The sequence below is a fragment of the Canis lupus genome, chromosome 24 (genome assembly GCF_048164855.1).
Source record: "Canis lupus baileyi chromosome 24, mCanLup2.hap1, whole genome shotgun sequence".
Lineage (NCBI taxonomy): Eukaryota > Metazoa > Chordata > Mammalia > Carnivora > Canidae > Canis > Canis lupus.
Window position 1 is genome coordinate 1,818,142 of NC_132861.1, and position 26,237 is coordinate 1,844,378.

The 26,237-nt window shown below is 39.7% G+C and overlaps 2 protein-coding genes across 17 annotated transcripts in view; one reads left to right on the forward strand and one right to left on the reverse strand.

Annotated features, from left to right (window-relative positions):
• Positions 1-3,368: 3,368 nt before the first annotated feature.
• CKAP2 (cytoskeleton associated protein 2) overlaps positions 3,369-26,237 on the reverse strand; it is a 55,648-nt gene continuing 32,779 nt past the window's right edge. For 3 of the 15 annotated variants that reach the window (XM_072797207.1, XM_072797211.1, XM_072797210.1), the window contains 9 exons: positions 18,149-18,227; positions 12,098-12,176; positions 11,134-11,987; positions 10,495-10,699; positions 8,727-8,897; positions 6,988-7,057; positions 6,242-6,268; positions 4,989-5,238; positions 3,369-4,315 (listed from right to left, as the gene is read on the reverse strand). In XM_072797207.1, coding sequence (XP_072653308.1) covers positions 4,060-4,315; positions 4,989-5,238; positions 6,242-6,268; positions 6,988-7,057; positions 8,727-8,897; positions 10,495-10,699; positions 11,134-11,987; positions 12,098-12,176; positions 18,149-18,227 — 1,991 coding nt within the window. In that variant the 3' untranslated portion in view covers positions 3,369-4,059. Of the gene's footprint in view, positions 4,316-4,988; positions 5,239-6,241; positions 6,269-6,987; positions 7,058-8,726; positions 8,898-10,494; positions 10,700-11,133; positions 11,988-12,097; positions 12,177-16,856; positions 16,926-18,148; positions 18,228-18,402; positions 18,451-18,495; positions 18,674-19,169; positions 19,323-26,237 lie in introns of those variants that run through there. The other 12 variants (XM_072797208.1, XM_072797214.1, XM_072797200.1 and 9 more) reach the window with 11 other exon arrangements.
• The window catches only part of VPS36 (vacuolar protein sorting 36 homolog), a 44,228-nt gene continuing 37,379 nt past the window's right edge, over positions 19,389-26,237 (forward strand). The window contains exon 1 of one of the 2 annotated variants that reach the window (XM_072797222.1): positions 19,389-19,765. The gene's annotated coding sequence lies outside the window, so the exon portion shown is untranslated. The remainder of the gene's footprint in view (positions 19,766-26,237) is intronic. The other variant, XM_072797227.1, reaches the window with a different exon arrangement.

The following is a 26,237-nucleotide window of genomic DNA, read 5'->3' on the forward strand; positions in this document are numbered from 1 at the left end:
TCTCCCCGCAACAAGAGTTTTGTCTCCAGTTTAAGCCAACAGCTCGTATAGCTAAGTTTCTCGGGCTCAGCACTCCCCTTGTTAGCTGCGGGACCCCGGGCAAGTGTGGAGGGCGGAACAGTGAGTGCCCCCACCCCTATCCCCGCCCCAGAGATTGTCCACATCCTTCTCCCCGGAAATTGCGGATGTTAGGTTCCAGGGCAAAGGGCTGTTAAGACTGCAGGTGGAATTAAGGTTGCCAATCAGCTAACTAAAATGTGGAGATGACTGGATTCTCCAGGTGGGCCCAGTGTGATGGATGGCAAGGGCCCCTCCAAGTGGATGAGGGTAGGGTGGTGGTCAGAGAGACATTTCAAGATGGAGGACCCTGCCACCAGCCAAGGAATGCAGGAGGCCTTAAAGAAGCTGGAAAAGAGGTCGCCTGTGTGGCTCAGTTAATTGTCTGCCTTCTATTCAGGACAGGGTCCTGGGAGATCCAGCTGGCATCAGGCTCCCTGCTCAGTAGGGAGTCGGCTTCTCCCTCTCCCCTCCCCCATCCTCTTTCTTTTGCTCTCTCATATAAATGACTTTTTAAAAAAGGGCTGGAAAAGGCCAGGAAACAAATTGCCCCCTTGAACTTCCAGAAGAAAGACAATTCTGCTTATACCTTTACTACAGTGAGATCCAATCCAGACTTCTGATTTGCAGAAGAGAGTACATTTGTGTTGTTTTCAGCCACTAAATTTATGATTATTACAGCAGCAAGTCTAAGAAACCTAGACAGAAACTTAGACAAGCAAGGTTCTAGTTCCTACCTTGTAGGAATACTGTGAAAGTCAAAATGGATATATATTAGAATATATATATATATTTAGAGCAACTTCTGGTTGAACCTATAAGTGGTGAACGTGTTCACCATAACACGGCAGAGTTATGTGATTAATCTGAGGTGTAGTGATTAGAGCAGGGCCTCTGGAGTATCATGTTCTTTCTGAATGGTCAACATTTGCAGTATCCGCACTGCTTGGTTTCAATTAAAGAAACAAACAAAAACTACTATACATGCCTATGCCTAGAATGCTGCTACGAGCTTGTTTCCATGAACTAATGCTCCTGCTGATTAGCCACAGGCACAAGACCCCAACCACTTTATATTCATGACAGCATTGGGGCAAAAGTCATAAAAACATTTTCTTTCCCACCCAATGTAGATAGTCATGAAAAGGACTTTGTATCCTCTCATGGTTCTAGAGCCCAGAAGTCCAAAACAAGGGTGTCAGCAGGATCCTTGCTGAAGACTCAGAGAGGGACAGGTTTTGGGCCTTTCCCTTTGGCTTGTAGAATGCTGTCACCTGTCTCCTCACATCTCTTCCCAGTCATATTGGATTAGGAACCAACCCTACACCTACCTGACTTCATCTTCTTCATCTTAGTAAATTGCATCTGCAATGATCCTATTTCCAAGTAAGGTCACATTCTGGAATACTGGGACTTAAAGACTCCAACTATCTTTTTTTTGGGGTGGGGGGGGAGGTGACACAATTCAACCTAATGATCAGCAAGCACAGACTAGTGTGTATGGAGGAAGAGAACAGATATGACCCCTGTTCTCTCCAGCCATTGCCAAGGTGTGGATCCCAGCCAGGGTAGCTTCTGAACTGGGTAAGTGATTGGAAGTGAATGTTACTATACATAACATGTACAAGGTACTAGGCAGTTTTAAGTGTCAACACATGTGAAGTGCTTAGAGTAGAACTAGATAAGTGTTACCTATCAACTCATTTTAATCTCCAGAGCAACTCTAAAGGTGCAATTATCTCTGAGGCACAAAGAAGCTATTTGCCTCTGATCCATGGCTAGTTAAGTGGTAGGACTGGAAATAGAACTCAGGAGGTAGGACTCAAGTCTGATTCCTAACCACCATCCAACAGTTAGATGTTGCCTGCAATGCTAAACAGTGTGAAAAGCTGATCAAGTTGAAAAGCTCCCATGTAGTCTTAATGTTACATTGATCTAGGTCAATGAAACGTTAACTTAGTGAGAAAAAAATTTGTAGAACCATATATGAAGTATGGTGCCACTTATGACCAACGAAGCAAAACCTACAAAATCCACACATACCCATGTGTGTTTATATGTGTATAAGTCTATGTATAGGTTAAATAAACAAAAATTGGGGGTTACTGTACTAATATTAGTAACATTCAAGAAGGGTGGTGTGGTTGGAGTAGAGAAATCGTGCTTTACCTGTATTTGGATTTAACAAACATATATTTGGATACACAAGTGATGGGCTGTAGAAAACCCCAGGCAGGAGTCTCTGCTTTTGTCTTGGTAGTTACTTTATCATTCTGTTTATTAGTGACTTTTGCTCCCCAAACTTCATATGATCACCCAGTACCTCATTTTCAAATATTTCAGGTCTAACTAACTAGAAAAGACTCAGTCTCGATTCCCAAATACCTATGAAGAAGACAGTCCAGATGGGGTGAGGTGCCTATTCTGGCCAATCAACCAGGGGAACAGCCAGATAATACGACAAAATGACAGAGGGGATTATTTCCACTTTACCCCTCAGAATCAACTAAGTAACTTCACCATGGTCACTTTTAAGGAAAGGTAGGAGCTGAGATTTTTTTTTTTTTTTTAAAGATTTATCTATTTATTCATGATAGAGAGAGGCAGAGACACAGGCAGAGGGAAGCAGGCTCCATGCCGGGAGCCCGACCCAGGACTCGATCCCGGGACTCCAGGATCGCGCCCTGGGCCAAAGGCAGGCTCTAAACCGCTGAGCCACCCAGGGATCCCCGGAGCTGAGATTCTGAATGTAGATCTGTTGGGACTTCAAAGCTCACGCACCATATTATATGCTTGGAGATACTGAGCTTGGAACAAACCTAGGTCAGACACTGGATAATGGTTCTTAAGCAGCTGAAAAGGAGTGAGACCTATGTCTGTTTAAAGAGACAGACTTTCCCACAGTTGAGGGAGGAGAGGGAAAAGCTCTCTATGAAACTTGTCCAAGCAGAATGGTTTATCGCAAGTTCCTCTCATTGAGACATTTCAAGCTACTCTGTATGGCCAAATGAAGCACATGGTATGCTTCTTATGAGACAAAGTATAGGCCAGCTTGAAGTTTATTTTAAAATGGCACATTTTGCACCATTTATACAAAGCATGAAAAAAAAATTTAAGGTAAAAATTAAAAATTAAGATAAACCTTTAGATAGATAGATAAATATGTGCTTAATGGTATTTCCTTTTGAAAAATTTGGGTATTAAAAACCCCAAGTCAAATCCAACATAATGTATTTCAAAAGAAAGGTTCAAATTTATTCACTGTAGTTAAACTGCATTTCGTATTTGTTGAAATAAATGTCACTGAAACATCACTATACAGATATATTTAATCAACATTAGGTACAGTTTATAAAAGAATAAAAATCTTCTCGAGAGCATAAGACAATAGAACCAAAGACAGGTGCCATTATACAAATGGAATGAGTGAACAAAAGACTAGGATTTTCAAGCACATTTATATTACACAGTTTTGAAACTACTGACTCTTTGTAGAATTGATAGAAGATAGTTTGGAGACTTATAAGGCAATTTTACACATGATATTTATGTGTGGAGAGAAGACTTAATTGCACATAACTATCCTGTTTTAACGGACATGACTTAATAGTAGAGTCAGTATTCTGTTTAAAGGCTGGCATGTATATTCTAAATTTTAAGAACATGTCCAGATAAATATATAAATTTTACCTAGAATACCTTTTCTGATGATGCATATTTACTTATATTTAATAGCTAACAATTTAAGACTATTAAAAGTGAAGCCAACATTATGATCACTATGTTCCTTGAATATAAACAGGTTTGAAATACTTGACAAAATTTAACTTTCTTAGTAACTCCCTCTGCTGAGATTGACAAGGCAACTCCTGCTATAATGTGAACATCAGTAAAAGAGCTTACTGCCATGAATACTTAGGTACTTGGCCAACTTCTAAGAGACAAGTAGCCACAACAAGCAAAAACCCCAGAACAATAAAAGTCCCATTACTGATTGTTGCTTTATTTCTCTTGTGCTGTTCCAGTCTCTGAGTACATCGGGCATAGGGCTGTGTTAGGACGGCATACAAAAACATCAGTTTCACCTCCCAACTCTGTTAACTGCTCCAGTGAAGACACACATGGATAATGGTCTTTTAACATATCTGGCAATTTAGAAGTTTTCTCTTGAATACGTTGAGAACGTCTAACTGGTGTTAGAAACTTTAGCTCTTTAAATGTAGAATCTGTATTGTCAAACTGTATCTTCTTTTTTATACTAAAAAAGATACAAAATCATTCCCATAGTTAAAAAACATTAACATTTTCACTTTATTCTCCTATATATCATACTATAACTTGTAAGTTGCAATCATGTGATTGCCTGTCTTAAAAAAAAAAAAAAAAAGAAAAAAGAACCAGTTAGGAACTGGTTTCTCTATTTGTCATTACAGTAGACTCTTGGATATCTGTACAATTGGCTAATTGCTCAATTCCAAGACCTACTATTACCAATAGCATACAGACATTAAAGTAAAATGATGCCAAAGTTTTCTTTTACAAAATGGCAATACTTAGGGAAAAAGCAAAGCAAATACAGTATTTTAAAAGGTGAAGTGTCCAGGGGTGCCTGGATGGCTCACTCAGTTAAGCATTTGACTCTTAATTTTGGCTCAGGTCATGATCTCAGGGTTGTGAGATCGAGCCTTAGAGGGCTCTGTGCTGGGTGTGGTGCCTGCTTAAGATTCTCTCTCTCTCTCTGCCTCTTGTCCCCAACTTGTACACTTTCTCTCTCTCAAAAGAAAAAAAGAAGAGGTGATGTGTCCCCGTGATATTGATTTGTTTAAAACCTTTTTATTAACAGTAGTTCTAATTGGAAGCTAAAGTTTAGGTACCGCATTTATTCTTCCTAAACATAAAAACAAATCACAACATACATTTTGAAAGTTTACCTTTGTAGGTATGGTGTAGTAGACACATTATATTTAATTAAGCAACTCCCTCCAGTTTCTGCACTGGGGGTTTTAACATCATTGGTTAGATATTTTGTTTTGTCATCTTGCTTTTTTTCATCATCTTGAAATACCACATTTCTAGGTTTCTTTTCCGTTTCTGGTTTTCCTGACTCTAGATTAACACCTATATCTTCACTGCTGACATCCTGGATGTATTCCTTGGTTGCACAAGCCTCAACATTTTCTCCTATAGAAATACATGAACAGATTAAGCTGTTGATCAAATTTAAAGAGCAAAATCAGAAGACATTAAAGTTATTCATAGTTGGTCAGGTTTTCAAAACAGAAGAACCAAACTGCCATCTCCTAACCATTACTTTTCCTAAGCCAATACTGCTGACAAATTATTAAATATTCACTACCACCTATAGGTTGGGATTATAGATACAGATATAAGAATGAAATCATCCCTGTTAAGTTCACATTCCATGGAAGAGACATGCTTGAAAGTAATTAAAATGAGAAAAATTCTATTTAGTTGACATAAGAACAAAGGGCTATGGAACCCATAAAATGTAACAGCTACCTTTGCTTGGGGGACAGGGAGAGGGCTAGAGAAAGCTTCACAAATCACATTTAGGCTGGCTCTTAAGAAACAAGTACTTGACAAGACCAAGGAAGACAATCTTGGTTATAAAGCTTAAAAGGAAATGGACCTATTAAGACAACATTAACAGGCCAGCATACTTTGAATATATAGTAAATAGCAAGGTGGGAATGTGGAAAGGAGATGATGAGTTCAGATAGGTAGAAAGTGCTGGATTGAATTATAATGAACTTTACATGCAAGAATTTTGATCTAAAAAAATCTTCACTGCAGAAATAGATACAATCAGATTTGATCTCTATAAAGGATGGTTTAGAATGGCAAAGAATGAAAAGGAATGATCTGTGATGAAAAGACAATAAAAGACAGTAAGGCTGTGGTTGTCTCTATGCAAGGTGGTAGAGAGGTAAGCAGTGAGAAGAAAGAGCCTGATTTGTAAGTTTTTTCTAACTTAGGGCTTAACAAATGAATGCATGTGCATTCGGAACAAGGGCATCTCTTCTAACATTTCTTGCTTAGGTCTCTTCAATGGCAGAGGATTTTCTTTTTTTTCCTTTTCTTTTTTTGGGAGAAGAGATGATGGTATGGAGAAGCAATGAGGGAAGGACAGTGAGTTCAAAATAAAACATGCTAGGTGAAATACCTGAGACATCTTGAGAAATCCAGCAAGCTGAAAAGACATTTATATCTGACTATTAGAGATTTTCACCAAGAGATGTTTCAGTTATAGGATATACGTGAATCTAGAAAAATTTTACATTTCATATACCTGACAGCTAAGTGACCTTCTTCCCTCTATCTACTATCCCTAGCAAAGAGAATTCTTTAATGAGCTTCTCTAGAGCACAGAAGAGATGATAGAATTTAATAGGTAAAATTTTAGAGGTCATCTAATCAAACTGCCTGATTTTATTTTTATTTATTTATTTTTTAAGATTTTATTTATTTATTCATAGAGACAGAGAGAGAGGCAGAGACACAGGCAGAGGGAGAAGCAGGCATCATACAGAGAGCCTGACGTGGGACTCCATCCAGGGTCTCCAGGATCACGTCCGGGCTGCAGGCTCCGCTAAACCGCTGATCACGCCCCGGGCTGCAGGTGGCGCTAAACCGCTGTGCCACTGGGGCTACCCAAACTGCCTCATTTTAACAAAGGGAATTAAGGCCTAGAGAGGTAAGGTAACTTTCATAGACACTCAAAGATAAATTTGAGTTTTGAACCAGACATCCTAACTAAAAGTTCTTACACTACATAGAGCCACTGAATCTCAGAGGTATGCCCACAGATGTAAGAGGAGAGAAACATCCTACAAACTTGTTTAAAAAAAGAAAAATATTCAGAGAAATTTAATAAAATCATAATTCACTGGAAAAAAATTAAAAACTTACCATATTTGACTTTTTCTTGACTCTTCATTGTTAAAATATCTGCAATTACATGTCGCATTTCTTCGATAGGCTTAATTTTTTAATGAAAAAATACGTTTTATATTCTCAGACATTAACTCAGTTGTGCAAGTCAAAAATATTAAAAACAGTGATTCTATTTCACACTTTAAAACAAGGCAGTTCTTAGACCACGTTTCTTTTCTCAGAATACTTGTTTTGCCACTTGAATTTTTGAAAATGACTCTTTTAATTTATAGAAAAAAAAAAAACCCAGAAGGAATAGAATTATCAGATTAAAATTTTCCCCCACAATTTTTCTTAAGCCACTGGTAACTATTAACTGCTTGTTTGATATTAGCAAAATTAATGGACAAGTAGCAAACTAACATTAATATTTAAAGAGCTGATAATATAAGTTTAAAATGAATTTAATATAAAGTTTACTTCTTTTCTCCTACATTCAAGCCTATGGTTATGTGTTTTTTTCACATGCTATTATGCATCTCTGAACAGCTCAAGGTTGACCAGCATAACATTCACTCATTCAAAAATCAACAGTTCACTGTGTCCATTATATGCCAAAACATATAAGCACTTACTATGTTCCTCTGTACTACCATGATTGCTAACGTAACATGTTCAAGATATTATATAAAAGGGAAGTTCTGGCTCATATTCTTAGTTGTAGAACATAGTTCCTGGACCACTCACTCCTGCTTTCCACTTTCTTGGCTAATTTTCATCCTTGTTTTCAATATTCTGCTCCAGTGTCACATATTTCTCTTTACACTCTGCTTTCTATGTGAATCCTTGGCTCCAATTATGCATCCTAGCTAACCTCACACCCTTTTCCAGGTGGGATTCTGTCAAATACAATTACCATTCAGCAAGTGTTTTATACAAAATAGCCATTGAGAGAGTATCTGCTGAATATTTGATTTTTGATTCAAGTGCAAGGTCAAATAGCATTTTTTGGCTTTGCTGAGACCAAAATGAGTAGACCTTCCTTCAAGGCTAAAGAAAATAATTTTTTAAAACTCTCTGCACATAATCTCCAAAAATGCATTTTTGAGAAACTTGGTCAAAAGGAAATGCATTTTAGAAACATTTGCCCATAAAAACAAAAACCCCAACCAAACCAAAAAACCTAGAGATACAATTTATTCTGTACCCAGAGCCTTTGGTAGCAACAGTAGAAAGAGGTGAGAGGTGTGGTATCAAATCACTATGGGTCTAGTAAGTCAGAGAAACTAGTTTATTGTCATTTTCTATGTGTGGGCAGGACCAAACATATAGCATAAAAATGTGAGAATATTAAGAAATGCTCTTCAAGTGAAAGACTTCTCTCATAAAGCCACAGAACCTGCTAATATTTTAAAAGTTAATTTAACTCCACTTGCATTATATCCATTAAATTTTAATATTAAAAATTCAATTTCCCAGATTTCTTAATTATGAAATGTGCGAAATGACATGTTGTGCTAACATTTCTCACAGCAGGTTTCATTAAATGTACATTTCAGCATATATCCATTTTCTAAGGTCTGATTATCACTAGTTCATGGGCAAGTTTTAGAAGGTGGAGAAACAGCTTTTATAATATGCGATCATTGTGGTTTTTAAACATTCATTACTACTACATATGTAATCACAATTTTATCAAGTTACATTGTGATATGCTCCCAAATAACTCAATCCTTTACACTGTGTTAACAAAGATCAGTAAGTCTTAATCTTACCTGAGCCCCTGCCAAAATAGCTTTCTCATAGATTGTGATGATATTTTCAATAGGACTTGTGAGTGGTTCAATACGTGCAAGGCATATCCAATATTTAACAAGTTTTTTAGCATCTGGAATATCTTTAATCAGGTCATTGAGTATGACTAATATTTCTTCTTTTGGGCATCCCTAAAATAGCAAGCAGTGAGTGATACCCTTTAGCCTCCAAACTATGAACAATTAAGCTTACTATAATCAAGATCAATGATAACAAGAGAAAAAGTGGATAGAAAAATCATTCATAAAAAATTCAGTGTTCTCTTCCCTACTATAAACTTACTCTGAATGGTTAGCAAGAAGCATATTAATCCTAAGTACAAAGCAGGAAAAAAATGAAATTCTAATTGAGATAAATAATAGTCAAAAATGACTAACACTTTACTTGGTTTGATGATTATCCTTTTATAGATTGTGGGACTCCATTTAATAATTGATATAGAATTTCTGTACCTACCAAATGTTTGAGGGGGAACAGCTTGCAGGTTTTTAAAAACTGTCTTTGTCAGGTCTTGATATTAAGGTTAAAATCAATCTGTAATGGTTTATGTAAGTAAGAGCTATATACAATTCAATGGTAGGGCTGAAAACTTCCACAGTAATCAATGACAAACCCCAACTGAACAGAAATAAGGATATAATCAGGGAAACTCCAATTCTAATTTTCACTGGTCCTCAAAAATCACAAAAAGCTTAAGGATGCTCATGAAGACCAGAGTAAGGTTTGAAATCATATTCCGTATATTCAATCTTACTATGGATTTTTTTTTTAATTTTTATTTATTTATGATAGTCAGAGGGGGGGGGCAGAGACACAGGCAGAGGGAGAAGCAGGCTCCATGCAGGGAGCCCGACGTGGGATTCGATCCCGGGTCTCCAGGATCGCGCCCTGGGCCAAAGGCAGGCGCCAAACCGCTGCGCCACCCAGGGATTCCCCTTACTATGGATCTTAAACACCATGGGTGACCAAAGCAAGATCAAAGAGTAGTCAGGAAATAAAGTCTGGAGTTCGTATACTCTGCAGGGTTTTGTTTTGTTTTTAAATGATTATTTATTTATTCATGAGACACACAGAGAGAGAGAGAGAGGCGGAGACAGGCAGAGGGAGAGTCAGGCTCCATGCAGGGAGTCCGATATGGGACTCGATCCCAGATCTCCAGGATCACACCCTGAGCCAAAGGCAGATGCTCAACTGCTGAGCCACCCAGGCATCCCACTCTGTAGGATTTTGATCCAAATAGTGAATCTCTACAATAAGTTTAAGACCATGATGATGCTGGTTTAGATTAATGGAATTTTGTTTGCAAGAATTTTGTTAACTTGAATGTAATCTGTGATAATGAATCCCTACTTTATGTTGCCTGTCTTCGGTAAAGTATGTAATGAGTGGGAAAAAATAATACGTTAATATGCTGAAGGAGTGTAAAAAAATAGAGGTGTCAGAGTAAATATCCATCCCAGCCCATTCTATATTAACATTTTAGAGGAATGCAGAATTTCTAAGTTAAAAAAAAAAAAAAGTAAAAAAAATTTTATTATTTCTTTGATGTATTTATATGAACTCAATGAAATGGAGTCCATTTTAGGCTAAAGGGAATCTCACAATAAGTCTACAGAACACCACTAACGCATTATATGGTCAAAAGAGTGACAATAATTAATTTAGTGAGATAACATTTATAAGATAACTTACAAACTACAATCTACTACACAAATATAAGGACTGTACCTCATTAATCAGATTTAGGCATTCAGAAAATGTCTTGTTCACTTTTTCAGTAAATAATCTTTGCTCATCTTCTTCTACCATGGTAGTCCAGAAGGACCCAGATGATTTTTCATTTCGCCCTTCGGGCTCAGACTGGGTAACTCCTGAGCTAGGAGGTCTTTTTATCATTTTTCTTTTGCTAGCTTTCCACTCACTCAGACGAGCTCTATAGTGAGAAGCAGGATATAAGCATCACTATGATACTGATGATAGAATTCTGTCAGAGAAGTTAAAAAATAACTCTGGTCTTTGAGTAGCTCCACACTAGTGGCACACAGGTAAATTCACAAATTCAAAGAAAAAGAAATCCCGAACATATCAATGTTGGTAATATGATCAAAGACCCTAAGAATGCATTTTTAAATGGAGAGGTTATAAAATATTTCCTAATGGTATTAAGCACTGCAGATTATATTACAACTTAATGAAACACAAACACAGTAACTTAGCTCATATTGTCCCGCACATAAATTTGCTTCAGTTGGTCTGTGTATGATAGAGGAGAATCCACATACAAATTCTAATACATTCAAGGAGTGTATAAACCAAATTTATAAGTACTCTACTGAAAATTAAGCTAATAAAATTACATCCACTTACTTTCTCTCTTCTGCTGTTTCTTTGGGATGAATTGATCTATCAATAGTTGCTTTTGCTACAGAGTGTCTGCAAGGGTCAATGCTTTTTGACTTCTGGATCAGTCTGGTGTTAAAAGATGAAGCAGGTCTGGCTACAATTTTGGACATCAGGCTTCTTGACACTGTCGTCTTTCTCTCCACATCCTGAGAACTGGTTTTGGCACTAGATGAAACTGTGTTTAATTGCAGTAATTCCTTCTCCTGAGGCCCTTTCCGGATTGTAAGACTTCTCCTGATGCCTTGTTTCACAGGGTCCTGAGCACTGTTGCAGTGACTTCTGATAGGAGGCCGCACCAGCCGTCTGTCCTGAGAGGCAGTGCTCACAGGTCGAGTGGTGGTCATCACGTTTGGGGCTCTGTGACTTCTCACTGTGAAACTGCTGGTGTCTGCGGGCAGAGGCTCTGGGGCTTTAGGGATAGTAGCTGAAAGTTTCTTTGTTGCTACAGAACTCTCATCTCTGACTGGTAGGGGCTTTCTAAATGAATTAATCTTAGATTGAACAATTTGACCATTGTAAGACCCAAGCACAAGCTTCTTAGGCATGTTAGCATCTTGCTTTGGTTTTTCTGTAGATATTTGTTTCTTTTTACTGTTGTTTTTAAGATGAAACATTTGGCTCAATGTCATGTGTTGACTTTGAGGGCCATCTTCAATTGGTACCGACTGTCTTGTGTGATTATTATCCTCCAAATTATGTGTGTCAATTATCATTGTTAAATTGGCTAATTCATTAGAAGGTCTTAAAGGAATACAATTTTTCCCCATAGTTATATTATTTTTGTTCACAGGAAGTCTACTGACATTTTCTTTACCAGCCTAAAACAATGATTTAAGACAAATCAGTATTTCAGAACTCATTTCTTTAAGAGTTTAGGAAGGGGAAGGGGGAAAGAGGACAGTTTATGAGGGCTATGTCCATTTCTTACCATTTTTGTTTTGAATTTCAGAACTTTTGTCTCTTCCTGGATCTGGCCTTCAGAGTTCATCACTTTCTGGCCTGTACTACTTTAAAAAGTAAAAAATGAAAAAAAAGTTTAACCACATACTAAGGAAGATTTCTCTTTGGTGAGGAGGAATGAGAGAATATTAACAATCATCTGACTTTGTAATATTAAATTGAGGCAAGAATGGAGCTGACATTTGTCCTTTTTCTTCATTATAGGATGAGTTAATAGTGTAAACAAGATAGGTGAGGAATTTAAAGATATATTTTTAAAAGTCTTAACACCCTCCCCACACAGTGTACATAAACATATGATAACCTCATTCCAAACCATTCTTCCTAGTCACTCGAATCCTCAAAACCTTTATTAGGCAACATTTTCTGTAGTTAGTTTTAAGTACTTAGTAACAGACTTCCATTGAAAAAAAATTTGGCCCTCTACACATAAATTGTTTGGGAAAAACTGTACAGCCCAATGCAAAAGAATGAAACTGGACTAATTTCTCACACAATACACAAAAATAAACTCAAAATGCATTAAAGACCTAATGAAACCATAAAACTTGTAAAAAGAAACAGAGGCAATAAACTCCCAGACATCAGCCTTAGCCATATTTTGCTGGATGGGTCTCCTCAGGCAAGGGAAACAAAAGTAAAAATAACTAGGACTACATCAAACTAAAAAGCCTTTGCACATCAAAGGAAACCATCAACAAATGGAAAGGTGGGGTGCCTGGGTGGCTCAGTCGATTAAGTGTTAGACTCTTGATTTTAGCTCAGGTCATGATTTGAGGGTATGAGTCAGTCTCACCTTGAGTTTCATACTGGGTTCTGCACTGGGCTTGTAAAAGATTCTCGGTCTCCCTCTGCCCCCCATCCCCACTCAGACACATGTATGCTCTCTCAGTTTTTGTTTTTGTTTTGAGAGAAAAAAATCTAAATGAGAGAAGTTATTTATGAAATACATATCTGAAAAGGAGTTCATTTCAAAATTTATAAAGAACTCCTACTCAGGCTTTTTCACAACAGGTTTGCCACCAGAATACAGGGGTCATGAAAACCACCACTAAACCTAAACCAAAATGGAAAGGAAAAAACTCACATCAGCGTCGTCATTGGACACATAGATTCAGGCAAGTCTACCACTACTGGTCATCTGATCTACCAAAGCAGTGGGATCAACAAAAGATTGAAAAATTTGAGAAGCAGACTACTGAGGTGGGAAAGGGCTCTTTCAAGTATGCCTGGGTCTTGGATAAACTGAAAGCTGAATGTGAACGTGGTATCACTATTGATATCTCCCTGTGGAAATTTGAGACCAGCAAGTATTATGTGACCATAATTGATGCCCCAGGACACAGAGACTTTATCAAAAACATCATTACATCTCAGGCTGGCTGTGCTTTCCTGATTATTGCTGCTGGTGTTGATGAATTTGAAGCAGGTATCTCCAAGAATGGGCAGACCTGTGAGCATGCCCTTCTGGCTTACACACCTGGTGTAAAACAACTGTTAGTGTTAACAAAATGGATTCCACTAAGCCACCCTACAGCCAAGAGAAATATGAGGAAATTATTAAGGAAGTCCGCGCCTACATTAAGAAAATTGGCTACAACCCCAACACAGTAGCATGTGTGCCAATTTCTGGTGGAATGGTGCAAAATGCTGGAGCCAAGTGCTAACATGCCTTGGTCCAAGGGATGGAAAGTCACCCATAAAGATGGGAATGGCAGTGGAACCATACTGCTTGAAGCTCTGGATTGCATTCTGCCACCAACTTGTCCAACTGATAAGCCCTTGTGTCTGCCTCTCTAGGACGTCTACAAAATTTAGTGGTATTGGTACGGTTCCTGTGGGCAGAGTGGAGACTGGTGTTCTTAAACCTGGCATGGTGGTCACCTTTGCTCCAGTCACTGTTACAATTGAAGTAGTCTGTCCAAATGCACCATGAAGCTTTGAGTGAGGCTCTTTTGGTGATAACGAGGGCTTCAATGTCAAGAACGTATCTGTCAAAGATGTTCATTGTGGCAATGTGGCTGGTGACAGTAAAAATGACCCACCGTTGGAAGCAGCTGGCTTCACAGTTCAGGTGATTATCCTGAACCATCCAGGCCAAATCAGTGCTGGAAATGCACCTGGGGATTGTTACACAGCTCACATTGCTTGCAAGTTTGTTGAGCTGAAGGAGAAGATAGTCATTCTGGAAAAAAGCTGGAAGATGGCCCCAAGTTCTCGAAATATGGTGATGCTGCTATTGTTGAAATGGATCCTGGCAAGCCTATGTGTGTTGAGAGCTTCTCTGACTATCCTCCTCTGGGCTGTTTTGCTGTTCGTGACATGAGACAGATGGTTGCTGTGAGTGTCATCAAAGAAATGGACAAGAGGCAGCTGGAGCTGGCAAGGTAACCAAATCTGCCCAGAAAGCTCAGAAGGCTAAATGAATATTATCCCCAACACCTGGCACCCCAGTCTTAATGGCAGAAGAATGGTCTCAGAACGGTTTGTGTCAATTGGCCATTTAAGTTTAATAGTAAAAGACTGATTAATGATAACAATGCATTGTTAAACCTTCAGAAGGAAAGGAGAATGTTTTGTGGACCATTTGTGTGTGTTAAAGTTGTTAGTTTTTAAAATCAGTACTTTTTTTTTTAAGGTAAAGAACTAAAATTTATTTACATTTAACTAGGATGTTGAATTGACAAAAAATTGCTTTTCTTCCTTTGTTTCTTGTATATTTTTTTTTATTGGAGTTCGATTTGCCAATATATAGCAGAACACTCAGTACTTTTTAATGGAAACAACTTGACCTAAAATCTTTCACAGAATTTTGAGACCCATTAAAAAAAAACTTAATGAGGGGGAAAAAAAACCTCCTACTCAGGATCTTTGTTCCCGTGATGATTTGCTCATTCTTTGCATCATTAACTTGCCCCTCTATTACATCACTCCCATCAGCATATAAACACTATGATATCTCATCTTAAAGCCCTTAAGCCCATATTCCCTTTCAGCCCCTGCCTTCTCTTTGCTTTATATTTATAGCAAAAGTCCTCAAAAGTATGTACCTGTACACTGTCCCCATGTTGTCATATTCCCCATGCCTATTAGGAACGTGTCCTCAGCCCTCTATTGGAGATTCCTAATGTCATCTGCTTCCATGTTTCTACATTCAAGGGTCAATTCTGTTTCCACCCTCCTGAACCTTTAAGCAGCACTTTCTTCACTTTGCTACCAAACACCAGCTCTTCTCCTTTTCCTCCTACCTCAGTGGTCCACTTCTACTGAGTCTTTCTTCCTAACTTCACTAGGGCTCAAAGCTGCATTCAAATTTTAAATTTTTCATCTGCTTTTTAAATTTTTAGTTTTATATTTCTCAGGGACTCCTCCTTTTCTGTGCTAACAGAAGCCTAATGCTTAGTCTTGAAACTGTTGGCTAACTTTTTTACTTTTTAACTGCTAGCTAAAAAAATTTCAGGGTAAGGAGAGAATCTACCTGATTCACCGTCCAGTATGGAGAGTTCTCTGAAAATGCATTGTCCCATTCTATCTTACGATAAAACGTGCCCTCACAAGAGTTATCTAAATAATGAATCTTAAAATACCCACACTACAGATTGTAAAATAGAATGATTTAATTTTGAAAAGCTGCAACTCTGATTGGTTGTCTAACAATTTACTGCTCAAATAACAATATTTAAGTTGACATCCGTTTTCTGAAATGAATATAGTACTTGTGAGATTTCTTGGTAAAACCAGAAGAATTTCAGAATTTTTTTTTCTTCCCACTGTGTATAAGAGTATTATAAACCCCACGATCCAGCTGGATTCCTTATTTAAGTAAGTAATTGAGAGTTATGCTCGGTTTTACTTGACTATTCTAAATCACTCTTCAGTAGTCTTATCACACTTCAAAGTTTTAAATAAATATCTACAAACTGATAATTCCCAAGTTTAAATCTCTAGTCCCAATCTCAACCCAACCCTTCAGACACATAGCGACTCGGCATTTCCACTTTGATGTCCTTTTGGTATTTCAAACTTAGCATGGCCAAAAGAAAGCTCCTGATTCCCCCATTCCTCCCTTGGTCTTCCCCATCTTGATATATGGTATCACTATCCAGTCACTTTTTCAAACAAAAAATCTAGGATTATCTTTGTTTTAAATGAGGAATGTGAGATTTGTAAAAGAAAATGTAAAGCATGTGAAGTAACTCATTAGTGTAAAGTTAAAATTTGGAAATAATGCCAAACTTACATAGAGTTACAAAATTATAAATAGTTCGAAGAATATTCATATGCTATTTACCCAAATTTGCATAGTGTTAACCTTTATCCCATTTATGTTATCATTTGCATTGTTTCTAAACATGTGTATGTGTGGAGTATATGCAATTTTTTCTACCTGAATCTTTCCAGATATATACATGATTACCCTTAAACCCTAAATGCTTCATTGTTCAAAAAATAATGATTTTCTCTTACATAACCATAGTAGTTATCAAATCTATAGATGTCCCATCCATACCTAATCCAGCATCACCAAGTCCTGGCATCTGTACCTCCTAAATATAAGCACCATCTGACCACCTTCAACCATGAGGAAGGGTATTAAGTATTTACAAAGACAACACATAGCAATAACGGTTTGGAGAAACGAAAAGAAACCAGAATAGAGTAACTCAAGAACCAGTACTCTGTGTGTAAAGCCACTGTGAGATCAGTAAATAACAGCTACCACTTACTGGGGTTCTCTCCATATACCAGGCATAGCACAATGCATTCTGTATCTCATTTAATCTCCAAGAAACACAATTATCCATTTTTAATAGAAGTTAAGTGGACTCTAAGAGGCCATGTAACTCCCCTGAGGTTACACAGCTATAGTAGCAGACTTACAGAGTTCAGACCTTATCATTCTAAAGCCAGTGCCCTTAGAATGCACAGAAAGGGCCTAAAGGTTGTTACTAACAGTTATCTCTGGAGGGGGCCTTTTGATCTTCTGCTTTATATACCTCCACGGAGTTTTCTTTTGCCACAACTATGTACTACTTTTAAAATTTTACCACAGTAACACCTAGATATTCCTATCCAGGGTTGAGACTAAAACAAATAATCTCTAAACATTTTGGGGGAGCCACCTCCCAAAGAATAACCATCCATGTCCCAGCCCCCGAAACATACTGAGTATAAACCTTGCTAAATTAAGACTGACCTTTGTAGCGCTGCATAGACCATAAGTCAATGATTTAATATATACAAACACTTTGCTTTAAAATTGTTTCATCTGAGAATCTGAATTAATTTACACAGGAAATGCTGTGCTATCCAAGAAGGTATGGCTACTGAACACTTGAAATGTGGCTAGTCCAAATTGACGTATGAAAGTGTAAAATACAGACACTGATTTTGAAAACTCAGCACCACACACACAAAAAAAATAGTAAAATATCTCAATAACTTTCAAGAATTACATGTTAAACTATAACACGGGATATACTGGATTAAATGTTATCACAATTCATCTTTTAAAAAGACTTTCCAGAGGGCACCTGGGTGGCTTAGATAAACTCAGGTCATTATCTCAAGGTCCTGGAATTGAGCCCCACCTCAGGCTCCATGCTCAGCGAGGAGTCCCTCTCCCTCTGCCCACCCCCACCCCCAGCTCTCTCTTAAATAACATATTCTGTTAAATAAATAGACTTTTCAAATATGGCTACTAGAAAATTTTTTAAAGATTTACTTAAGAGAAAGAAAGAACAGGCAGGGTGAAGGGCAGAGGGAGAGGGAGACAAGCAAGCTCCCCACAGAGGGGAGAGCCTGAAGTGGGGGATTGATCTCAGGATGCTGAGACTATGACCTGAGCCGAAATCAAGAGTGGGATGCTTACCTGAGCATCCCAGGCACCCTGAAAAAATTTTTTTTTTTTTTTACCCTGAAAATTTTAAATTACGTTACAACTGTGGTTCCCACGACATTTTTATTAGACAGCTCTGATCTAATTTTATAGATCTGAAATGAGAAAATTTGACCTCACCTGGATATATGATTTTCCTGTTTATATGCAAAAAACGTTTTTCTTTGTAACATCCGTTCCTTGAGTTTTTGTTTTTGTTCTAAGTGACAAAAAAGCAACAAGTCAACATTTGTTATAACATTACCAAATAAATATTCACTAAATGAACATCTCATTTTGAAAAGTGACCTACTAGAGATCACACCTTACAAACAGGAAATATCTCAATGAGTACTGGCTTTGAGAAATAATCCCATTTTTTAAGAGATCATTACCATAAAAGCTTCCCACAACCACTTCACGAGAATCACATTCTCTTTTGTCTGAAAGTGAAAAACACGGAGAACATATTTTCAACATATGGTTACCGAAAGCCAAGCTTTAGGAAACTGAGGAGCAGAACTGAGACACTGGACTCCAAGTTCTAATCGACCAGAACTGGGTTGGGTGAGAGTCTTTCCTGTGTTCCCATGTGCAGGGCAAAGAACAATATGATTTCTGAAAACCCAGCCAAACCCAGAATCCATAAAGCCGATTCAGAAGAGGCAACCCCACCTCTCCCCAAAAACTGGCTCTCCACTCAGGAGGCGGGAGCGCCCTGCGCAAGCGCAGTCGCCTCCAGCCCGGCGCGGCCCCGCCCACTCGCAGGGGTCCCGAGGGCCCGACGCCGACGCCCGGGCCGCCGGAGAGGTGAGGGCCGCGCACCGTCCCTCAGCGGGCCCGTCCCCGGCACCCGAGGGGCACGCCCGGCCAGGGACGACCGCACGGGAGGCGCTCAGCCCGCACACAACCACCACGGCCCGGGCCCCTCTCCGCGGTCCAATTCGCAAAAACGGAGGATGCAGCTGAAAGACCGGGTGAGCTGCCAGGGGCTCTCGCGCGTCTGGTCAGGGCTGACGCTGGTCGGCGGACTCAAGGCCCCGGCTGCTGAGTCCGCGCCCCTCTCTCGCCCACGGTGGCCCTCGTCCCCCGCCCCGGCCCCGGCCCCTCCGGGAAACCAGGCGCCCGCGGGCTGCGCCGCCCCGGCCCCCGCGGCCCTCACCTCTGAACGCGGGCTGAGTGCTCTGGCTCGGGGGCAGCCGCAGCTCCTGGGGCACGGCTGGGCCGCTCATCGCCAACAGCGGAGCGGGACGCGTCTGCGCTCTCACGGCCGCCGCCGCCGCCAGTGAAGCACGCGGGGCCGCAGAAGCCGCGGCGTCAATTGAATCAGCCAATGGGCGCCAAGGGGCGGGGCCGGGGCCGGGGCCGGGGGCGGGGCCAGCTGGAGATCCCTGTTTCGGTGAAGGCTGCTCCGCGGAGTCCCGGCCGCGACCGAGGCCTCCTGCTCCCGAGTCAGTGGCGCCCTTGAGGAGGGTGGGGAGCCGGCTGCCAGGTCCCTGCTGCGTGGCGGCTGGGACTAGTCCGTGGACGTTCACAGCGCACGGAGGAGGGCCCACTAGGAAAGTGTGGTTGGCGGCGCTTAGTAAACCAGGGCGCGCAGGCTGAAGAGGCTGAAGCACCCGCCGCTGTCCCGAGAGCAGGGGAGTCCCCTTTCCGCACCGCGGCTTCGTGGCCACGCTTGACTCCTCCTCCGGCGGTCCGGCTGTTTATGCCCGCGCAGTGGCTTCCCTCGGAACCCGTGTTCCAGGCACCCTGCAGGTGAGCGTGTGCCCTGTCCCGAATGCAGGAAGGTTTGCTTTGGTTGTCCCTAAAGCGGCACACAGGAGCCACACTTTAGGGAACCTAGTGCGGTGGACGGTCCCACAAAAGGTGCCGCTTTAATCACTGAGCCGGGCTTTAAGCATGGAGACTGAGACAATTTTTATATCTCCTGCACAGGTCTGAGAGCTTCCAGAGCTGGCTCTCCACTGCCCGTTTCTTCCTAACTTTCTCTGCTTTTTTCCTAAAGGCATCGAATGTATGGTAGCATCTTGCTAATAAGGAAGTTAGTTTGGAATATTCTGGGGTTTTTTTTCTTGATGAAATGTCAAGTGTAGTTGTCTAACTTTGCACTTAAGGCCAATTCTGGAAGAACCAACAGCCAGTCAGCACCCAACACTAAGACAACACTGCTGTTGGCATATTACTGTTAATATTGTCAATTATGTACTAAAGTTTCATCAGACAGGCTGGGTAACCAGGGATTCCCATTAAATAACAGAGAACAGTTTAACAAAATAGAACAGTTTTAAAAAGACTCAAGAACCTCCAAGCCATTTTGCTAAGTGAAAGCCAGCCACAAAAGGTCACACATATGGTATGATTCCCTATGAAATATCCATAATAGGTAAATCCACAGAGAAATGGACACACATGGGTGGTTACCAGGGGTTAGGAGTAGGGGGGAATGGGGAGAGACCACAGAGCCGTTCACTTTAAAATGATTTGTGTTATGTAAATTTCAGTGTGTGTGTTTTTTTAATAAATGGGCGTTGTTAAAAAATAGTGACTCAAGAAAACTGTGGAGAGGTCGTAGGCTGAGATGGTGGGTAGGAAATCCTGCAAAACTGCTAGGTTTTCCAACATAGCAATTACCCCCATCTCCAAACTCACCCACTCCAAGAATGACTTTTTTTTTTTTTTTTATGATTTTATTTATTCATGAGAGACACACAGAGAGAGGCAGAGACACAGGCAAAGGGAGAAGCAGGCTCCATGCAGGGAGCCCGATGTGGGACTCGATCCCGGGTCTCCAGGATCACACTTTGGGCGGAAGGGGATGCTAAACCGCTGAGCCACCCGGGCTGCCCAAGAATGACATCTCTTTAAAGACACTTTTTAAAATATCATCATCCCACAATTGTTGGAGGAAAGGCAGACCATTCTCTAAAAGATCCAAGAGAAAATTTCAGAACAGATCATCACCAACTTAGCTGACCATTTAACTGCAGCCACCTGGAGCATAGTTGATTGGGTTCCTGTGAAACAGTGAGAGCACCTGTGGGATAGCAGGATGGGACTATCCAAAAGACAAAAGCAGGGTGAGGACACAAAGTCTGGGGAGGAAAGAGACTAAAAAAAGGGGTAATGGTCCAATGTTGGCACTGAAGAGGTCTAGTAGGATTGGGACTGAAATAAACCCTTGGATTCAGAAGCTAGGAGGTTCCAGCAAAAACATTCTGTGGACAAATACAAAATATTGCTGAGAGATATTAAAGAAATCCTAAATAAACAGAGAGAGATAAGATGCTTATGGATCAGATGACCCTATGTTGTTAAGATGTCTATTCTCTCCAAGTTAATCTATTCAATCTCATTCCAATCGAAATCCCAAAAGCCAAAAAGGTTTTTCTATAGAAATTGACAATCAGGGACACCTGGGTGGCTCAGCGGTTGAGCCTCTGCCTTTGGCCCAGGGCGTGATCCCAGAGTCCTGGGATAGAGTCCCACATCAGGCTTCTTGCTTGAAGCCTCCTTCTCCCTCTGCCTGTGTCTCTGCCTCTCTCTCTCTCTGTCTCTCATGAATAAATCTTTTTAAAAAAGAAATGGACAATCAGATTCTAAAATTTAAATGGAAACGCAAACGATCTAGAGAGGCAAAACAATTTTGAAACAGAACAAAGTTGGTGGACTTATACTACTTGATATCAAGATGTATTATAAAGCCATGGTAGTAATCAAGACAGTGTGGATGGCATTGGTGTAAAGAAAGATAAAGAAATCAATGGAATGCAGTAGAAATGCCAGAAATACACTCAGGCCTCTACAGTCACTTGATTTTCCACAAAGTTTCCAAGACAACTCAATGGAGTAAAAGTATAATCTTTTCAACTAATACAAGTACAGGGACAACTGGATGTCCACATAGAAAATGTTAATCATGACCCTTAACTCACCCCTTGTACAAAAAAAACAAAACTCAAAAGAGAATGTAGACCTAAACGTAAGAACCCAAAGTATAAAACCTCTAGAAGAAAACATAGAAGAAAAATCTTGGTGATTTCATGTTAGGGAAAGTTTTGTTAAATAGGAGACAGCACGAACTATAAAAGATACAATACACTGGATTTCATCAAAATTAAAACCGTTTGCTTTTCAAAAGACACTTTAGAAAACTCAGCAAACTACAGAGTAGGAGAAAATATTTGCAAAGCATATATAATAAAGAACTTTCACCAGAAGCACTCTTACAACTCAAATTTTTTCAGTGTGCAAAAAAATAAAAAAAAAAGAATTTCAAAGAAGATACAGGAAACTAAAAATAAGCACATGGGAAGATACCTAACATCCTTAGTCATCAGGAAAATGCAATTAAAATCACAATGAAATACCCTCACTATGTACCCACTAAACCGACAAATACTTAAAAGATAGACAATACTAAGGTTTGGCCAGGAACCAGAACTCTCATATACCACTGGTAGTAATAGAAAATAATATAGCTATTTAAGAAAACAGTTTGGCAGCTTCTTATAAAGTTAAACTTGCACTTACCATATGACCCAGCAATTACTCTTCTAGATATTTCCCCAAGAGAAATGAAAGCATGCACACAAATGTTTATAGCATCTTTATTCATAATAGTCCTATGCAGAAAATAACCTAAATTTCCACCAACTGATGTGTAGATAAACAAAAGTGACATAGTCATACAATGGACCACTACTCAGCAATAAGAAGGAACAAAATACTGAATAATGCAACCTGGATAAAATGAAAAAACTCAGTTTTTTTTTTCTTTTCTGTGCAGGGAAACATCCTACTCCTCCCTATTGTGTTTCTTTGCAGTGTGTCATTTTTACTTTCACACTGAACACTTCTGGCACCTCTGGTCACCAAAGGTATGGAGGGTTTTAGTCCACAACAAGCAATTCTCTGTAACACCAGCTGGGTGTCCTACAATTGAACTCAATTCTAACACAACCTGGAGAGTGTCAGCTACCACAGGCTAAGGACTCAATCCCACAGGACTCCTTCCCTTCAACTTCAGATGCCAGTGGAAACCCAGGTTATCACTTGTGCTTCTCACTAAACCCCTCCTTGGGTTTGAATAATTTGCTAGAGCAGCTCACAAAACTCAGGATACAGGTGAACTGCCAGGTGTAGAGATATAGAGCAAGGTCTTGGAAGGATCCGGAATGTAGGAGCATCTGTCACTGTGGAGTTGGGGTATGCTAACTCCTGGTGTGGATGAGTTCAGCCTGGGAGCTCTCTAAACCCCTAACTATTGGGATTTTACAGAGGCCTTCTCATGTAAGCATGGTTGATTTTTTTTTAAATTTTTATTTATTTATGATAGAGAGAGAGGCAGAAACACAGGCAGAGGGAGAAGCAGGCTCCATGCACCAGGAGCCCGACGTGGGATTCGATCCCGGGTCTCCAGGATCGCGCCCTGGGCCAAAGGCAGGCGCGAAACCGCTGCGCCACCCAGGGATCCCAGCATGATCGATTATTAACAATGTTTTCAGTCTCTCTCCTTTCTCTGGAGAAGTAGGGGGGTCAAAGGGAACCTGAAAATTCCAAGCTTCTTATCAGGGCCTTCTGGTGACTAGCCCCCATCCAGAAACCTACCAAGAGTCACCTCGATAAAATGAAAAATTCTCCTAGTGTGCTTATCACTTAGAAAATTACAAGGGTTTCAGGAGCTCTATGCCAGGAACCAGGGATAGAAACCAATAAATATTTTCTATTATCTCACCATAAGTGAATCCCCAAAACATGGCATTACATTTAAGAAGCCAGAGACAAAAGACTACATACCTTATGATTGATTTCATTTATATGAAACTCTAGAAAAGATATAGATTCCACATTAGTGAATCATATGGTATTTGTCTTTCCCTGCCTGAGTTATCTCACTTAGCATAATGCCTTCTGTGTTCATCCATGTTGTCATAAATGACAAGATCTCATCTTTTTCTTACAACTGAGTAAACTGTGTGTGTATGTGTGGAAAGAGAGAGAGAATAAAACCTCTTTTTTATCCATTCTTTATCCATTCATCTATTGGTTGACACTTCAGTTGCCTCCATACGTTGGCTGTTGTAATTAATGCAATAAACAGAGGGGTGCATATAGCTTTTCGAATTCATGTTTTCATTTTCTTTGGGCAAATAGTAGAATTACTAGATCACATGGTATTTCTATCTTTAGTTTTTTTTTAGGAAACTCAACGTTTTCCACAATGGCTATACCCATTTACATTCCCACCAACAGTGAACAAACATTCCTTTTTCTCCACAGCCTCACTAACATTTGTTTCTTGTCTTTCTAGTTCTAGCCATTCTGACAGGTGTAAGGTAATACCTCATTGTGGTTTTGATTTGAATTCCCCTAGTAATTAGAGACGAGCATCTTTTCATGGGTCTGTTGGCCATCTGTATGTCTTATGTAGAAAAATGTCTATTCAGGTCCTCTGCCCATTTTTTAATGGGATTGTTTGGGGGGGGGGGTTGCTGTAGAGTTATATAAGTTCTTTATATATCACTTTATGTATTATCTTTATCACATATATCATTCACAAATATCTTCTGTCATTAAGTAGGTTGCCTTTTTGTGTTGTTGACGATTTCCTTTGCTGTGCAAAAGCTTTTTATTTGGTGTAGTCCCGATTGTTTATTTTTGCTTCTGTTTTCCCTACCTGGAGACATACCTAGAAAAATGTTGCTATGCCCAATATCAAAGAAATTACTTCCTATGTTTTCTCCTAGGAGCTTTATTGTTTCAGGTCTCACATCTAGGCCTTTAATCCATATTTTTTTGTAATAATAAATTTATTTTTTATTGGTGTTCAATTTGCCAACATACAGAGTAACACCCAGTGCTCATCCCGTCAAGCGCCCCCCTCAGTGCCCGCCACCCAGTCACCCCCACCCCCTGCCCTCCTCCCCTTCCACCACCCCTAGTTCGTTTCCCAGAGTTAGGAGTCTTCCATGTTCTTTCTCCCTTTCTGATATCCATTTTGATTTTATTTTTGTGTATGGTTTAAGTGGTCCAGTTTCATTCTTCTGCATGTAGCTGTCCAGTTTCTCCTAATACCATTTATTGAAGAGACTGTCTTCCCTATTGTATATTCTTTCCTCCTTTGTCACAGATTGATTGACCATATAATTATGAGTTTATTTCTGGGCTCTCTATTCTGTTCCATTTGTCTATGTGTCTATTTTGTGCCAGTATCTTACTATTTTGATTACAGCTTTGTAGTATATCTTGAAATCTGGGATTGTGATAGTTCCAGGTTTGTTTCTCTTTCTCAACATTGCTTTGACTATTTGAGGTCTTTTGTGGTTCTATATAAATTTTAGTATTCTAGTTCTATGAAAAATGTCATTGGTATTTTAATAGATTGTGTTGAATCCATATACTGTTTTGAGGAGTATGGATATTCTAACAAGATTAATTCTTCCAATCCATGAGCGTGGGATGTCTTTTATTTGTTAGTGTCATCCTCAATTTCTCTCATCAATGTTTTATAGTTCTCAGAGTTTAGGTCGTCTCCTTGGTTAAATTTATTCCTAGGTATTTTAGTCTTTTTGGTACAATTCTAAATGGAATTTTTAATTTCTCTTTCTGCAACTTCATTATTAATGTATAGAAATGCAACTGATTTCTGTGCATTAATTTTATATCCTGCAACTTTACTGAATTCATTTATTCCAATAGTTTTTGGGTGGAGTCTTTATGGTTTTCTGTGTATAGTATCACATCTGTAAATTGTTTTTCTTTTTTTTAAATAAGATTTTATTTATCTATTCATGAGAGGCAGAGAGGCAGAGACACAGGCAGAGGGAGAAGCAGGCTCCATGCAGGGAGCCTGATGTGGGACTCGATCCTGGGACTCCAGGATCAGGCCCTGGACCCCAGGCAGGCGCTAAACTGCTGAGCCACCCAGGGATCCCCTGAAAATTGTTTTTAATCCCCGAAACTACTCAAACTTTCATCTGAGAGTACTTTGTTCTATCAATCTCATTTTATAGCTATCAAGATGAGCAATTTCTCATGTTCACTTTTCATTACCTCTTCTCTTAGAAAAGGAGAATTAGGGGATCCCTGGGTGACTCAGCGGTTTGGCGCCTGCCTTTGGCCCTGGGCGGGATCCTGGAGTCCCAGGATCCAGTCCTGCGTCGGGCTCTTGGCCTGTGTCTCTGCCTCTCTCTCTCTCTCTCTGTCTATTATGAATAAATAAATAAAT